At 41.5% G+C, this 17,740-nt stretch overlaps 1 protein-coding gene across 3 annotated transcripts in view; it reads left to right on the top strand.

Annotated features, from left to right (window-relative positions):
• Window positions 1–17,740, top strand: part of CSMD3 (CUB and Sushi multiple domains 3) — a 426,461-nt gene that overhangs the window by 256,500 nt on the left and 152,221 nt on the right. For all 3 annotated transcript variants that reach the window (XM_078855831.1, XM_078855830.1, XM_078855832.1), the window contains exons 13-14: window positions 2,625–2,807; window positions 13,245–13,571. In XM_078855831.1, coding sequence (XP_078711957.1) covers window positions 2,625–2,807; window positions 13,245–13,571 — 510 coding nt within the window. The remainder of the gene's footprint in view (window positions 1–2,624; window positions 2,808–13,244; window positions 13,572–17,740) is intronic.

The raw sequence follows: 17,740 nt of genomic DNA, 5'->3' as shown, positions 1-17,740 counted from the left end.
CGCGCACCTCTGTGCTGTTGTAATTGTTTTAGGTAATAATCACACAAGATCGCTATATTTAAATTTGAACAGGTTCACACTCCTAATTTTTAACTGATGTTTTTATCTCCCTATTATTATTATTACTTATATGTTATTGCCTGAATTGTAAGCTAGGTATTTGGTGTATAACATTATTAATCTATTTTAAAGTGGAGGATTATTCAAATATTAAAAAACAAAGTCCCTGGCACCATCTGGACTGATTAATCAAACATAATCAGAGACTAATACACTACCAATTGGAGCTACCACAAATATAACAAACAAGGCTTCCCATTAGATTACACCAATTAATATTCTCATTCAATAAATGTAAAGTATTACATTCAGAGCGTGCACGGTCTTCCAAGCTTTAGTCGCTTACATTAAGGTAATTTTTAACAGTCACTCGATATCAATATTTCACTTTATATATAGTTCCATAAACATTGTTATTCACACACGACTATAAGTAATTTGTAACCTCGAATCAACTCATGAGAAAGACGTAATTTCATCTGGGCACACTCTGCACACCACATCCAGTATACATCTAGCGATTACTGTGGATACAAGTCACCTTCAGTCTTCCAGTGACTCGCTGCTCGCTCGCATCGTTCTCTCTCTCCTAGCCTCTCTACTGCTAGCCTGCCCGCCACGCTCTGCTCGCTTCGCTCTCTCCGCTGCTGGCCTATCACTACACCCTCTGGTAGCTTCCCACCGTACACTCTGCTAGCTTCTCCACTGCTAGCCTCTCACTATATATTCTGCTAGCTTCTCTACTGCTAACCTCTTGCTATACACTCTGCTAGTTTGTCTACTGCTAGCCTTCCACTATGTACTCTGCTTGCCTCTCTACTGCTAGTCTTTGCGCACTCACACTTAGGATTCCACTAGCCTCTTTACTGCTAGCTTGTCTTCCCTCACTTCTCCGACCTCCCCCTTGCCTCCAGTGGGGGATCAGCCATCACCGCTGGAGAGGACGAGGTGTGGCGAGCGGGCCCCAAAACTTCTCTTGACTTTACCTTGTCTTCACTTCCAACTACCTCCCTCACCCGTCCTGTATTTATCCTCATTAAACGCCCTAATAAAGCTGGCGTCCTCCCGTCGCCTCCCGAACGTGGCGTCTGCTGCTATCCCCTCAATCCGCAGACTTCGAGGCGCCTACTCCGCGCCTGCATTTGCAGCCAACCAATCACGGCTATGCATCTTAATTGGCCGTCTCTCTCGCGTTGCTTTCTCTCGTGGCACCTGTTCGCCCTGATGTGTGACCTCATTGCCCGTGGCTCACATTTGCATGCACAGTTTGCAATACCCCACGCGTGTTACTCCACTACAAATGTACACTGTATTTGCTGAATTTGTATAGTGGTCTACACTTTTTTTACTTTTTCATTGTGGGCTAGCATTGAATGCTCATTGTTGTTTAGTGCAGTTCCACCAAGTTGACACTGGTCCTTTTAGTTAAAAATGTATCCTGTGAAGTGTCGCTGGGCGATTCTGCTTTGGGTAATTCCCATGGTAAAATATACATGAGTGAGCATCCATGTGTGCATACATGTTTGCGGATGTCTACGTGTATAAATACATGCACCAGTGTGCATCCAATCATATGGTAGTTCTGGATATCCCAGTGGTAGTCAGAGTGGTCAAGGCGCTTCGAGTAGTAATGCCAATGCTCCCAGTGTTAGTCCCCATGGTCAGTGGTAATTTGGTCGTCCCAGTGATCCCGTTGGTAGTTAAGATGGTCTTAGTGGTCCTGGTGGGTAATCTAAGTGGTAGTGTTCTCACAATGCTTGAATGCGGTGCCAGAATCAGGGTGGAATTGGGCCAGATGTCACACATCAGACATTGACCATGCATTTGAATGGAAAAGCCAGTGATTCCAGAAGCCCACCGGTATTGACCAGTTTTGCAATTATAATTTACAGGATTATGAAGGTATCGGCCATACATTTTAATGCAAATTCTATTTGGCCTGTGAAGCCACACGGGCCATGCCTTCCTACCTTTAGGCTGTTCTAGGCTCTCCACAGCCTGACTCCCCTCAACGATCCCATGATTGCAATCCCATTTGTATACATTCATTTCTAAGAATAAAATTGTGAATCTAAGCTAGGATTTATGCGAATTTGACCAACTATCCCATGACGTTTGTTTTTGATAATGGAGACAAAACTGAGAAAATGTGCATTACACTCTTGTACTTAACATTATTTTAATACCTCTCTCATTTTCCATCTTCCCCCCCCCCCCAAGATCCACCCGCACACCCACTCTAGATAACCCATATGCACTTAGTCACATATTCACTTTAAGATGTTTTTTTGTTCATGTTTTTGTTTTTTGTTTGTTGCGGTTGCACCCGATTCAAGAGCTGAATGGCTCACAGGGCTATACCTAATAAATGAACTTGAACTTGAACCCGATTCTCCCAGCACGCTAAGTCCCTCATTCCATATCTCAGCAATGCCCTCTTGTCTGCCCTGCTGTTCCATTGATTTCCAGGTGGCCCTCCGCCCCACTGTAATGACGAGTGTGTAAATGAGTCTCGTACAGAGGCCGTGACGGTGTTTTTTGGCTCGCGGTGTGTGCGCTCGCAGAGATTGCGGAGAGGAGCTGCGGAGACCCCGGGGTCCCTCAGCACGGGAGGCGGGAGGGCTCCGGCTTCTCCCACAGAGACTCGCTGACATTTGAGTGTCAGGCAGCCTTTGAGCTCGTTGGGGAGAAGACCATCACCTGTCAGAGCAACAACCAGTGGTCTGCAAACATCCCCCACTGCATCTGTGAGTAAACTGCATTTTTGTTTGGTTAACTTTGCAAATTGATTGGCATTAGCTGAGCAGAATATAAATGTAACGTGTAAAGCGCATGAGTGTCAATCAATACAGAAAATCACCCAATACACTCCGAGCATTAATATCCATCTGCAAAAGTGGCGTGTAATGTATCGGTGTCTGTCAGTGCAGGCCTCTGTTTGGATACAAAATTTGCATATGTGTATACTATATACTGTATTTGCTTGTTGCATTAATGTGACATGTGTAGGCATATGTCTGTAGCATTTCAGACAGGTTTGTGAATTCACTAGCGAAATGCAATATTTACAACAACAAAAAAACATGTAAACAATTTTCCACTAACTTTTTTTGCATGCGCCAAGTTTATTTTTTTCAGCGTGTCACAGGATATCCATTCACTTTGCCTTTTACACCACAATTGCCAAAAAGCTGCCACTATTTCTCTTCAATGTTCAAAAAAACGACGATGGTTTCCTTGTGAACACATAAGTTAAACCAAACACCAAGCCTTATGTCAAGTGCCCGTGCACACACACACAGCACATGCCTGACCGAGACACTACCCATGCCCCTACTTGCTGGATAAATGCCTCGCTCTGCCGTGCATGTGTTATTTTACCATACTTTATCACGCGGATCGGTTCGGGCTTCTGAAGACAGGGAAGCAAAAGACAAGGGAGGCACAGAAATACAGCACAGGCAGTCCTCAACTTACGAACGCCCGTACTTACGAACCAGCCGTCCATGAAAAAAAACATTAACATTGACTTAAAACACGAATTCGAGTTGCAAACTGAACCGCGGAACTATTTTGTTCAGAGGAAGTGATCCTCTGCGAGGTGTAACGAGTCGGCCTCGCGCTGGGAGTGAGTGTTTGTGTGTGCGTGCGGACACGTGTGTGTGTGTGAAAGTGTGAGTGTGTGGGGAGCGATAGTGTAGCGGTTAGCGCGCTGTACTATGAAAGCGGTGACCCGAGTTCGATTCTTGCTGACGGCCAACACCAGTACCTGGTGTGGTGTGTAAACATCACCACTGGGGAGACAAAGGCGGCCGGGCATGGTGTTGGCCACCCACCCCCTCGTCTACCGTACCAGCCTTCATAAGTGTTACTCGCAAACAGCACTTGCTCCTACAGTTTGTTAAGGAAAAAGGGGGGGGTCTTTGTGTATGCATGTGTGGGGCGAGGGAGCGGGAGCGGTAGTTCGTCACCTAAGGGCTGCCCCTAAAGCAAATGTTTTTTCTTCACTGCCCTATGCAGCCCACAATGTAACTCCCACATCATGTACATCTGTTATTTTACTCCTAAACTATTTGTATTTTCCATGTAAGGCCCACTAAACTGTTTATCTCTTTTTAAAAAGCGACCTGGCCACAATTGATAGCTCCACGAAGTGGCTTATCATGTGTAAACTTATAGCAGCTAAATACTCTTAACGCAGGTTTTTAAATGTGGAGGGAAAAACCGAAGGACCCGGAGAAAACTCCACTTGACTACGGGGAGAAACTGCAACCTCCAAATGTACAGCAGGTGTCAGGGTTGGGATCGAACCTACGACCCCCTGTATACCAGGCAAGGTAGTTAACATCTCGCCACTGTGGTATCCAAGGTGGTCGCTCCTTCAAGCACCATCCAGGCCTGAGCCCTGTTATAACCTCCAATATCTGGAGAGGTCACACACATGTGGGTGCGTTTAGAGCAGTGATTATAAACCTTTACTGCAGCCTTTCACCCATTTGGTTCTCAATCGTTACAAAAATGTATAATGTAAATAAATACATATTTTGTAGTAGTTGTACTTACATGCCCGTGCTTAATTTGTGTTTTCAATGATTGACCTTCTAAAGAAATCTGACATGTCTTGCACCCCCCGGGGTGCGTGCACCCCAGATTAAGAACCACTGGTTTAGAGTAGTTGGCTGCTATACATTTCCACGTGATAAGCCACTTCATTGAGCTATATTTGTGGCATGGATTCGATCCCAACCCTGACACCTGCATATTTTGAGTTGAGTTTGCATTTTTTCCCCGTGGTTGTGTGGATTTTGCTTCAGGTCCTCCAGTTTTTCCCTCCACATTGAGATTCAACATGCGTTCAGAGCATTTGGCTGCATTAAATGTCCACGTGATAAGTAACTTCGTTGAGGTTTCATTTGTGGCCAGATCGCTTCTGAAAAAAGAGCTATATTGCTCAGTGGGCCTTACCTGGTAAAATAAAAAAATAGTTTAGCTTTAGTTTATGGTAATTTGGACACAGCTACTCCACCATGCACCTTGTTTATGGTCCAAGAGCCCAGATCATTTCATTAATGTGTCAGTACGACACGAGGTGGACATCTGTGAAAGATAGCTTTATACCTCGTTCCAATAACTTTGTGTGGCCAATAACAGTGTACTGTATTATGTGATAACCATTTGGTATGAGAGTTGTGTCAAGTAATCCACTCTTATGGATGGTGTAGATAAATATCTATGGGGCCTTTTTGCCAGTATCGCAATGATGAAAAAACAAGAACAGGCATGTTTGTTTGCACAAAATAGATACCTATGACACGGCATCAAATCTGCATTAACCACACATACTTGTGTCAAAACGTGCAAATAACGATGCTGTGATAATAAATGCATTGTCTTTGAAACGAATTGGCCTACATCAGAGACAGCCTTTTTTTATGACCTTGTCTAACCAGTGTTGGACCAGATGAGAACGCCAAAAGGCAAACAGTCCAAAGACACTACAAATATCAAAGTATTAATAGCTCGAGTTGAGCAGTTATATAAATGGGACTTTTTTTCCAGTATCACAATGATTTAAACAATAAGAAGAGGCTTTACCCTTTCTGGCAAAAAGACTGCATATGTGAGCAGAGCATGTTTTTTTCATGTTTTGCTACAAGTATGTGTGGTTATTGCTGACTTGATGCCTTGCATTAGGTACGTATTTGGTACTTGAACATCTTAACACCTGTTTTCTTGTCAGAAAGGGTAAAGCCTTTCATTGGTGTAAATAAATAATTACTACTAAATTTGTGCTATCTTAAGTGGTACCAATTTCTGCCTCTGGCCCACAGGTTATGTTGACATGCCAACACACACCACATCTCTATTTCAATACAGTCTCAGTTTTATTTAATATAAAGCATCATATTAATAGAGTATCGAAATGTAGAAATGGTTATATATTTATGTTATCACTTTTTTTTTACAACTCTTATCAAAAACAGGATTCTATCACCCCAACATTGCCACATTTCACTTCCCTTCACTGCTGAATCACTTAGAATTACGAAATCACCTTTAAAATGCAAACATCCATATTTCATAAATATGTAAAATATGCGTATAATATATACATATATGTACATGTTTGTACACAGAAATATACCTAAAAGGACACACGACTTTGCAGTTGCTGTATAATTTCGTCATTTTTATAGTCAGTAAGGTTACAGTATTCATATACTGTGGTATAAAATAGGTATGTCTGTAAAAACAGTTTTTTTGGACATTGAGCTACGTTGCTTTGTCGATATAGAATTTGGACACAAGCCCAATGCCATTATCCTTTATAGAGTGTACTTGCTGTTTGTGGCAAGTATCTGATCTGGGCTATCATTTATGGAAGGCTAATAATCTCTATTGTGTTGTACAAGGTTTCCATGCCAGGTGTTTGCAATAAAAGTCATTGAAAGCATTAGCTTGAAAAACAACCTCAATCCGATCCTAGATGTATTCAAATAAAATCATACAGTGTATCTTACCTATAAACGTCACTTTTTGTCTGTCTGTCTGCGTGTGGATGAAACTTGCTACGGATTTGACTCGCGAACCATGTGGTTTATGTAAAAAAAAAGGACCCAGGTTTCCATGCCATAAGCCCCGTGGTGAGCTAGTGCTATTCAAATTTCGCATCCGTCAACTTTGACGTAATTAAATTAACAATTTAGTACTATTAATGATTATATTACACCGCTGAGCGCGCGCCAAAGCACGCATCTGTGCATGCGCGAGAAAGCCGAGCCGTGGTTGCCCCTAGCAACGCACACGTGATCGGTGGGGGGAATTGTCATTCGCGTAAAAAATGCAAAAAAAAGACACACAACGCTGAAGTTAATTCTTCACAGTGTCATGTCCTCCCCCCCCCAATGTGTGCACTTACTACTACAGAGTCGGTAGATGCTACTACTTTCGGCCGTAGATACTACTGTAGAGTGGGCGGGGGGATGGTGGGTGGGGGGGTAGCAGCCCAGCCCCAGCCTGCCAAGGTGCCACCTCGGCTGGCTGGGCAATCTAGGCGAGGCCGATGGCTCTGCACGGGACCAGGCCTCACGACGGCACACTGTGCAGTTAGTAGTTAGTGCTATAGAGTCGATATATACTGTTATAGAGTCAGCATGTACTACTGTAGTGATAGCAGGTACCACCACAGTCAGTATGCACTGCTGTAGGGATAGCAGGTACCACTATAGTAAGTATGCACTGCTGTAGTGAAAAAAGGTACCACCACAGTATGCACTGTTGTAGTGATAGCAGGAACCACCTCAGTCCGTATGCACTGCTGTAGTTAAAGCAGGTACCACCAAAGTCGATATGCACTGCTGTAGTGATAGCAGATACCACCACAGCCGGTACGCACTGCTGTCGTAATAGTAGATACTGCTATCGACTTGGTAGATACTACTATAGCGTTAGTAGATACTAAAACAGTCAGTATATACTACTATAGTGATAGTAGATACTGCTATCGAGTTGGCAGATACTACTATAGAGTTAGGAGATACTACTACAGTCAGTAGCTACTGCTATAGTCAGCAGATATTGCTATAGAGTCAGCAGATACCACTATAGAGTCAGCATATACTGCTGTAGTGTTAGTATTTACTACTACAGTCAGTAGATACTACTGTAGGGCCAGTAGCTACTACTACGGTCAGTAGTTACTACTGGCTCAGTAGATACTACTGTACAGACAGTCGATACAACTACAGAGTCAATAAATACTACTATAGAGTCAGTAGATACTCCTGTAGTCAGATACTACTGTAGAGTCAGATACTACTATAGAGTCACTAGATACTACTTCTTTTGTATGTAGGATGTGTAGGTATATATACCTACGCGGGGGTAAAATTTGTTTTGAGGATGGGGGGGTTGACAATTTTCAGAAATCTTTAGATCAACTATTTACCCACCACTTTCTATAACTTTTTGGACTTCTGCAAGCCTCTTATAATTTTGTTGGTGGAGAAATGGACAAACGGCCCACCGGGCTTTCACATCAGCTGAGTATCTGTGTATGTATATGTTATGTTTTTAAGAGAATTTTGAAAATATATGTTTCACCCGGGCAACGCCGAGTACTTCCTGCTAGTACTCTATAAATGGACAAAAAGCTGAGCAAAAATTGGTGTCTTAAGGTTAGTTGTACTTTTGTGTAAAATTAAGACATTTTATGAAGTTTTTAAAATGACATTTGTTTATTGATTGTTTTGCAGTTATTTCTTTCAGTAAAAGTTTCAGCATTTTTGTAAAGTTTTTGGGACCGTTACATTTTCTCAGAAAATAATGGTAATTTCAAAATGTTAAATGTATTTCTCAAAGTTGGTAGGCCATGCCTGTCTAGTCTTATGATTGTATGTGGAACACAGAGCTCATGCATTGTTAATGGCCTGAACCTCTGTACTCAAAACTCGTAAGTGAACAACTTGAGGGAGTGTTTGCAGTGTATTCTTGTATAAGAACTAACACATTCTGCAACCTCACCAGCACGATGAAACAACCAATCACAAAAAGGCCAAACTTTCGACAAGTGTAGATATGACACTACATAAAAATACTGTGAATTGTGTTCTGGTAGAACATGACAATCCTTGCTTATTTGTCCTATTTGGTACGTGGAGAACAAAAACCATTGTGTTTAAGCAAAACATCGAAATTAACCTGAACGTGAGAAGCTGGACAGAAGCACACTCCTTGGGAACTCCAGAAATTGACATTGCCTTCCCCCCCATCAGTGCAATATAACGATGCATTGCTTATATTATAACTGTTCACATATAAGGTGCGTTTATAGCCAACTTTTACTCTGTCTTTGCTACTATAAATAACTGTTATATGTTGCGAGAAAACATCAAAAGCCACTCCCAGCTATCCTAATGTTAAAAACTTAACCCTTCAGTGTGTGCAGCTACATTTCTGCAGAAGTCATTTATGGAGTGATTAAGTGGATAATTAATGATATGGCAGCAATGCCTAAACTTCCTATTGAATGACTAATACTTCAATATTTAGGGGTCGTGTGATTAGACCAGATTTTTCACTTGTTAGTACCACTTGAGATGGAATAACTTTAGCGGTTCCAATTGCTTTATGTGGCCAACAACGTTGAATCATGTGATAACCATTTGAAATGAGTGCTTTGCCCTGCTGGCCTGGTTGTATGTATGGTGTATGTGTGTTGTATGTGTCGTGACGGGTACTGTAAGATCTGACCATGTCCGTCCAATCCTCGCTGAGCGACATTGGCTTCCGGTCACACTCATTACACACAAGTGTTTTCCACAAATGAATCACAACACCTTGCTGATCTCATCAAGGAGCATAAACAATCACGCGGACTCCGGTCATCCTCGCAGCAGATTTTGGCTAGCCATCAAATAAAGACGGTCACTGCATTGCGCGCTTTCAGATGCGCTTCTGCAGCCATCTGGAACGCTGTTCTGCGGCCATCTGGAACGCTCTTCCTTCGGATATTAGGAAGCCACTGGAGCTATGCACTTAAAAATCTGGATTGAAAACTCATTTCGTTCGAACTGTGTTTTGTGTTTAGTTTGTTGTAGTTCCCCGCAACTTCAATTTATACGGTTGGCTATGTACACTGCAAAGGAAGTTGAACATACATACATACGTACATACATACATATGTTAAACTTATTTCACACTGTATGTAGGCAATCCTGCTAATCGGAGGTGTGGGTGTCTTGGTTTTCTGTGTATTTTCAGAGTGCCAGACTTAAATCCACTCGTTGAGCACGCAGTCTTGGAGGAGACCCTAACCTTTTGTGGAGATCTGTTTGAGTTATTTGGAATATTTTGGAACATCAGCAATGGACATTAGTGTTTAAACCTGGATGCAGCACATTAACCACTGACTCACCTACATGTCCCACGGCATTTTATTAATTGCAGTTACAAAGTGTTTTATGGCTGTCAAGTATGTAGCTCAGCGGTGCACTGCATGCCACGACTGTGCAGACTCCTTCCCTTAGGATATGCAGATGATTAGGAATGTGGCTGCAGAATTCATACAGTGCGAATTCATGGAGGTTTTGCTTTTTTTGATATTGTGAAATTTGTACAGGTTGCAATTACCATATTGGAGATAACCTTTCATTGCTTAGATTAGTACTTCCCAACATTTGCTCCGCGGACCACTGGGTTTCTGCAAGGAAGTGATCCGAGGCAGATGCTATCGTATTTTTAACAATACACCATTTTCTTATGCTGCCCATGACATGATTATTGAGATCGTGTTCATGACTCAGCAAAAACAGCAGGCTTCTGGCTGAGTCCGCTGATTGCTGACATTGTTTATGGACATAATATCATCTGTTATCGGTGCATGGTGGGTTGTGAACACATTTGGAGGGTTGACTGTGGACCAAAGGTCCAATGATGTTGGGGACCACTGCTTTAGATAATCACACATTAATAGATTCCCCCCCCCCAAAAAAAGTAAAAAATAAATAGTTGAAGATTTTACATAAAAAAAAATAATGATGCACCACCTAATAAAATGTATAATTGACATGCATCACCCAACAAGTATTTGAGTATATCCATACACGTGAAGTTTTCTAAAATAGTTTACCATCTGCAGTACTGTGTTTTATTGATTGCATGTGGGGCCGTTATGAAATGCAATGCTTGCTATGCAGCGTCATCACCATGCATGATGCCAGAATACCTACGGTGCATAGAAAATGGCCTGTTCAAAATGGTATGCACATAGGGCCATAGATTATTTAAGGTTGACCACGACTTGATGATGTATCGCATCGTTGCTTGCTGCATCTTACCACTTTGACAAGAAATAATGTTAATCACGCTATGCGCATTTATTATGAACACACGTAAGAGGGCGTGCATAATCAACTAATGTTGTGAACTGTAATATATCAAAGATGATATCTAAAATATTCATTCCATAATACTCATTGTCTATGCTTCTACTATGCGTTCTTATACATCATTTCGGTTTGTTGTGAATTGTGATTTTATTGATTCATGTATTAATGTATTCAGTTTATTTATTCTTGTTCGTCAGGTAAAATTCTTTTTGTAGAGGTTTTGACCTTATTTCAATTTTAAGGACGTGGTAATCTATAATTTAGGCTCACATCCAGTTTTCCTGTAGTGTGCCCATGATAAGTAATCTGCCGAGCACCGTGTCCTGCCATGCATTGACCCTGCTGCCAATGGGGCTGCTGAAGCCACGGTTTAAATTCCTATCTCACAGGGACTGCGATATTCTTCTGCAGTGCAGATTTGTGACTTGCATTTAATTGATGTAGGGCTCACTGCATTCGAATAAAACATGGATTTTAAAAGCAATAAGGTTTTTTTTGCTTTGATAAAAAAAATTATCTGGTTTTCCTCCATGACTTCTAGGTGCCGCGGTGGCGAGATGTTAACTCCCTCGCCTGGTATGCAGGAGGTCTTGGGTTCAATCCCAACCCTGACGTCTATATATTTGGAATTTGCATTGTCTCCCTGTGGTCGCGTGGATTTTTCTCTGGGTCTTCTGGTTTTTCCCTCCACATTTACAAACATGAATTTAGAGTATTTAGCAGTTGTAAATTTCCACGCAATAAGCCATTTCGTTGAACTATCATTTGTGGACAGGTCGCTTCTGGAAACGAGCTATATATTTCAGTGGGCCTTACTGGTAAAATAAAAACAGTTTAGTTGAAATAGTTTATTGCACTCATCTGTAACATCTATTATAGCCATCGATGTGCACAGTACAACGTTGTATATCCAACTCGCTGGCAACTGACATATAGACGGATATGTGAAAAGGCTGGATATACAAACATCTGTAGAACATAACAGTTGCACCATGCACAATTATGTTACTTGACCAACATGAAGTCCAAAGAGGTTTGAAACATGCACTTTATAAGTAAATGTATGCAAGATTAAGAATACATGAGTATATGTGAAAATGTCTGATTTGTGAACATCTGTAAAAAATGATGGTTACATCGTGCACAAATACTGCACGGGGTGTGGGGAGTTAATTGGCCATGCTGGACATGCGACATTATATATGTTTTTCTCCTATTCTTAGGTTTTTTCCGGTAAAGTCACGTAGGTAAAACATCAAAATTAATGAAAATAAAATAAAACAAAAATCACGACGTTTCGGAGGCAACACAAGTCTCCGTCATCAGGTGGGACCGTCACAGCCAGATTAGCTGCATCAAGTGAGGCAATGATTCAAGATGTAATCCCTTATAAGCAAGTTTGGAGGGGGGAGGAGAGGGGGGGGGGCTCATCAGAATGTGGTAGCCAATGAATGGAACGTATCGGGAGGGAGGGGGGCGGGAGGGGGAGGGCCAAAAAATGGGCGACGGGTTGGACGCGGTTGCTGCACACGCCAACACAATGGACAGAGAGGGGGAGGGGAGGTCTGATACACATGATAGAACAAAGGGACGAAAATGCCCATGTTTATACCAATGCTGGCTGAACAATGAAGAGAGTACTGTTAAAAATAACTGGGGATGTTAACACTCGGTAAAGTAAAGTAAAATAGTGCCTGTCAGATAAGATGGTCCAAAAAAGTGTAATTAAGTCTTTTTTGCGTGGTTGATAACATCTTTCCAATGATTACTCAGTTTGTACCCATCATCACGGTTGAAATTATGTCTGTGTTTGTATATTTACGTTCCATTCATTGGCTACCACATTCTGATGAGCCCCCCCCCTCTCCTCCCCCCTCCAAACTTGCTTATAAGGGATTACATCTTGAATCATTGCCTCACTTGATGCAGCTAATCTGGCTGTGACGGTCCCACCTGATGACGGAGACTTGCGTTGCCTCCGAAACGTCGTGATTTTTGTTTTATTTTATTTTCATTAATTTTGATGTTTTACCTACGTGACTTTACCGAAAAAACCTAAGAATATGATTCCTTGCAGTCACAAAAGCTTCAAATCTAGTTTTTCTCCTATTTTATGTTATATCTGATTGTTTTTTCCTCCTAAAAACGCACCCTGTTGTAATTGCTGACGTGCAGACACACAGCAAGGGCCAATGCGGACATTGGAAACACACAAAGCAGAATGACTAAAGCAAAGCTTTTTATTACACCCTTGTATTTCAACAACAACCCCCCCATGCTGTCATCCCGTTGCAGTTCCGTGCTATGTAAACTTCACTTCGCCAAGTGGAGAGATGCTCTCTCCCAACTACCCTGAGGGCTACGGCAACAACGTGAACTGCGTGTGGCTGGTGCTCGCCGAGCCACGCAGCCGCATCCACCTGCTCTTCCACGACTTCGACATTGAGTCGCAGTTCGACTTCCTGACCGTGAAGGCCGGGGAGAGGGCCGACACGGCCGTGCTCGGCACCTTCACTGGCACGGAGGCGCCTTTCCATCTGGCCAGCACGGGGCAGGTGCTGCGCCTTGAGTTCCAGTCGGATCATTCTGCCTCTGGCAGGGGCTTCAACATCACCTATGCCAGTAAGCGGTGGGGTGGGGGACACGGCTCACGATACCGGCAGTGGTCGCCAATGGCATGCAAATCACGTGGGGTTTGTGTTTTCAGTGATGCACAAACACAGACCATAAACGCCATCATTTTTATACACACTGTTTAATAAGTGCTGTATAACTGTTATAATAATCTGTTATTCGAAGGTAAATTTACAAATGAGCATCAGCAATCAACATCTCCAAGCTTTTGAGTATAATAATATCGATAATGTGCCTTGTACTTCAATAAAATAATGATACATCTCCTTTTATATGAGGTAGGTTTGATGGAAAGGTTCTTATTTATCGTTTTAAAATAAATGCCAGTACATAGTTGACAGCCCTTCGTAATCCACTGCTGAATGAAGATCCCCCAATCACCATGTCAGTCATGGGGATTGTTTAAGCATACTTCACCTTGCTGGTCAGTGCCGGGTGGGGTCGACTGAATATTTATTTGTATCTTTATTATTCCTATTTAAGTTATTTTCACTGACTAACGAAGACATTGAAAAACTTATGTCATAGTTATTATCTAATCAGATTCTGGTGATAGTTTTGATCATGACTTGTCATGGAAGCAGACAAATGTATTCTGTCGGTGTGTTTCTTCAACTGCCAGAGGCTACCCCTGGTTTAGAATAAAGGAGGAGTGAATGAATGTTTTATTAATCTTCCCCCCAGTATAATTTCATGAATTATGTGCCTCCCGAAGCCTCTGGTGAGCTACAGTAACAATTATGTTTCTGCCAGTGACTCTGATTAATGTTTATTACAATCTCTTTATTTTTAATTGGGAACATAAAATATTGAAATGTTTTTTAAGCATGCTTTTTCCTTTGTACTTAGTTAAACATTCTGGTGCTGATATAATTTATTTATTGATTGGCCTATGTATTTCATGTTGAGGTATTTTCCGTAATTATTTTTGTTTTGTTTTTATCTCTATTAGACATGTTTGATTTACATTGCCATCTTAAATATCGACTTGGCATAAATTAAACGTATTAATATAATTAACGAGACAATGTGTCAGTTTTGTACGTATTCATTTGCAGCCTATGCAGGTGGCTGAAAGTTTTATGTTTATTATTTTGTATGGTAAGGTGGGTTTGGTGAGGTTGGTGAGGTTGGTGAATAAGTGGGCCAGTCGATGGCTTCATGACTACCCTGGTAATTTAATTGTTTAAATATATAATCGCCACGGTGGCGAGATGTTACCTACCTTGCCTGTTATATAGGAGGTCGTGGGTTCAATCCCGACCTTGAGGTCTGCATATTTGGAGTTTGCATGTTCACCCCGTGGTTGCGTAGTTTTTTTCTCCGGGTCCTCCAGTTTTTCTCTCCACAGTTTTAAACATGCATTTAGAGTATTTGGCTGCTATACATTTCCGCATGATAAGCCACTTCGTTGAGAAATAATTTGTGGCTCGGTCGCTTCTGATAAAATAGCTCTATAACTCAGTGAGCCTTACCTGGTAAAATAAAATAGTTTACTTTGTTTCAGGCAAGAAATGACACTCATCTGTTCAATTTTTTGGGGGAAATGTATCGTAAAATGTTCAAAGTGGTCTATGTCTCCAGTGTATAATTTGATGTGATAACCATTGCAGAATGCCAGCTTAGTGCTACTTATCAACTGTCAAATGTTCCCACGCACGTTAGAATCAAATTGGGCCTGAATCATGGAATGAAACTTGAAATCGTGATTCCACACCCATGTATTAATGTACAAAGAATGTGTGCCCATGGTAAGGAAAAAAATATACAATATTTTTGTGATGGTATGTGTGCTTCTAAAGTCTGTAAATCAATTGACTTTATCACATTTCTCATGTAGAACATATTGTGATTACACATGGAAAATGTTATAAAACTTCCAATACATATTTTTCTTGACTTAAAGCTTTCGCGACTGCAGGAATTCATATTCTTTGGGTCTTTCGGTAAAGTCACGTAGATAGGTTCAAAGGTTCAAAGAAAACCTATCTACGTGACTTTACCGAAAGACCCAAAGAATATGTATTTTTCTACTTGGGACTTTAAATATGAAAGAATTTGATCGCGTATTAATTCATGTAACATATAAAATGAGCATTCATGAAGTGATTATTTAATGTTTTACAATGACTCTAATTACAACCTGAAGAGTACAGGTTATGCACACAAAAATATGCAAACATTGAAGTAAAAGCGATGACATGGATGTCTTTAACAAAAAAAAAATTGCTATTGTCTAAAAGTCTATGGTTCAAAATAATGATCTATGATATCCTCACATTCATCAAGTTCAACATTTTCAGTAGCATGATCAGTTCACCGATTTCTACATCATTCTTAGCTTGCACATGTTCATGCATCTCAAGCCATTTACAAGACAAGTACATACTGGTGGTTTGCAGGAATGTGCACGGTTGAATGACCACAGTTCTTTAACAGCCTCTGGTGCAGGTGAGCCACTCATCCAGTCAATGAGCAGATTTCCATCATCATTATCTGTTGTCCACCGGCATCCTTCTGGGTTTGGCACAGAGACTTGTTTTAAAGGCACAGCCTCCAAATGGCAGCTTGGTAATTGGCACAGAGGACATGCTTCAAGAGAGAATCTTCAGTGCAAGGGCTGAAGAGAGTCCGTTTCTTCCTTGTTTGGAACTGAACAGTTGCCATCGCAGTGCATTGGCTTGGACGAAAGGTATTTGCAACGAGTAAATTGAAGTAAATTGAAGTAAATTGTATTTTCTGACGTAGTTTTGGAGACACGACCTATGATCGGTTAACCTGACTGAAGGGATCTTGGTCACTTTTCTTCGCTTTAAGATGTTTCAGGTGATTGAATGTACTATGGCCTGCAAACCACACTGACAGAGTCACAACCTAATCAGAGCCTCACAGCCACTGCTTCTGAGTGAAGTTCCAAGCTATCCAATGTCAAGGAACCTTGTACGGTTCTCTGTACCACACTTTTGGTACATAGAGCAATCAAATTTATTTGCAAAACCAAGGTACAGTATTGTCAACATTTATGGCTGTGGCTTCTTTACACCGAGTCTCTGAAGCATGCAATGCAAGTAGATGCATGCGGGTGCCTGCTTTCCTCTTGTGTAAACTTAAATTCTTGAAGCTCCTCCCAGTAGTGATCCCTTGTAAACATCTGGCATTGTTCCTCAAAAGTCATATACAATTAATTATGTGTTGCAGATTATCTATCTGTATTTAGACAGCATCCACTCTTCCACAAAGAAGTAGATTCAACTTGACTTGTTGCAGGGGCTGACAAAAACATATTTTGGACAGCTGGATGCTGTGGCCTTGGGGCAATTTTTTTGAATTTATGTCTGGTTTCTGAACCTCAGTTACGTCTCTCAACATTTTTTGATGGACTTCTCCCAGTACACATCAAACACATTATTATCAATTCTATCATTCGGAGACAAGGCAAAATCTGCCAGCTGTGCAAATGTCTTGCTGCCTCCATTCATTTTCTGGACCAAGCTCATTCCATGATACATGCTGATGGTCCAGGAATAACTTTTGTGGAGGACACATTCCTATGTAGCTCTCTGGAAAGTGCTGCTTTATTTGTCCTGCATAGTTATATCACCATTGGAGAGTGCCCCATGGCAGTGGTCCTAGAGGTTAGCTGTCTTCCCCGGGAAACAATTATTATTTGCTGAAGGAGGTTTCTGTGTGCTTTGAGTACAACTTCTGTAGCTTCACCTGTGTATTGATTTTGACGAGTAGCCTACATTGCCTTCATCCAATGTGATATCATTCGCCAATGAGGATCTAAAAGCTAGTCCAGTGACTGACTTTCTGAGCTTCAACATTTGATGCGCGACCAAGAAGTTACAGAAGGTTCCTCTCCTCGGCATGCTGCACCACAGTTCATATTCTTTGGGTCTTGTGGTAAAGTCACGTAGATAGGTTCACTGAAAATAACAAAAAAATAACAAAAAACTACGACGTTTCGATCACAACACAAGCGAACGTCATCAGGAGGCAAAAAAGATAGGGGAAAGCTGCTGAAGCAGACTGTTTTAAAGGTTTAAAATGGGTGTAGCCCAAGGGTCAAACGAAGTGGGCGGGGCTAGTGATGTTAATGTGAGAAATTAGGTTAATGTAAGATCAAAGGGCGACCTCCACGATGCACGTGCAGT

The sequence above is a fragment of the Lampetra fluviatilis genome, chromosome 4, assembly GCF_964198595.1.
Source record: "Lampetra fluviatilis chromosome 4, kcLamFluv1.1, whole genome shotgun sequence".
In the NCBI taxonomy this organism is placed as follows: Eukaryota; Metazoa; Chordata; class Hyperoartia; order Petromyzontiformes; family Petromyzontidae; genus Lampetra; species Lampetra fluviatilis.
The sequence above is the reverse complement of the archived record's forward strand: the minus strand, read 5'-3'. Positions and strand labels throughout refer to the sequence as shown.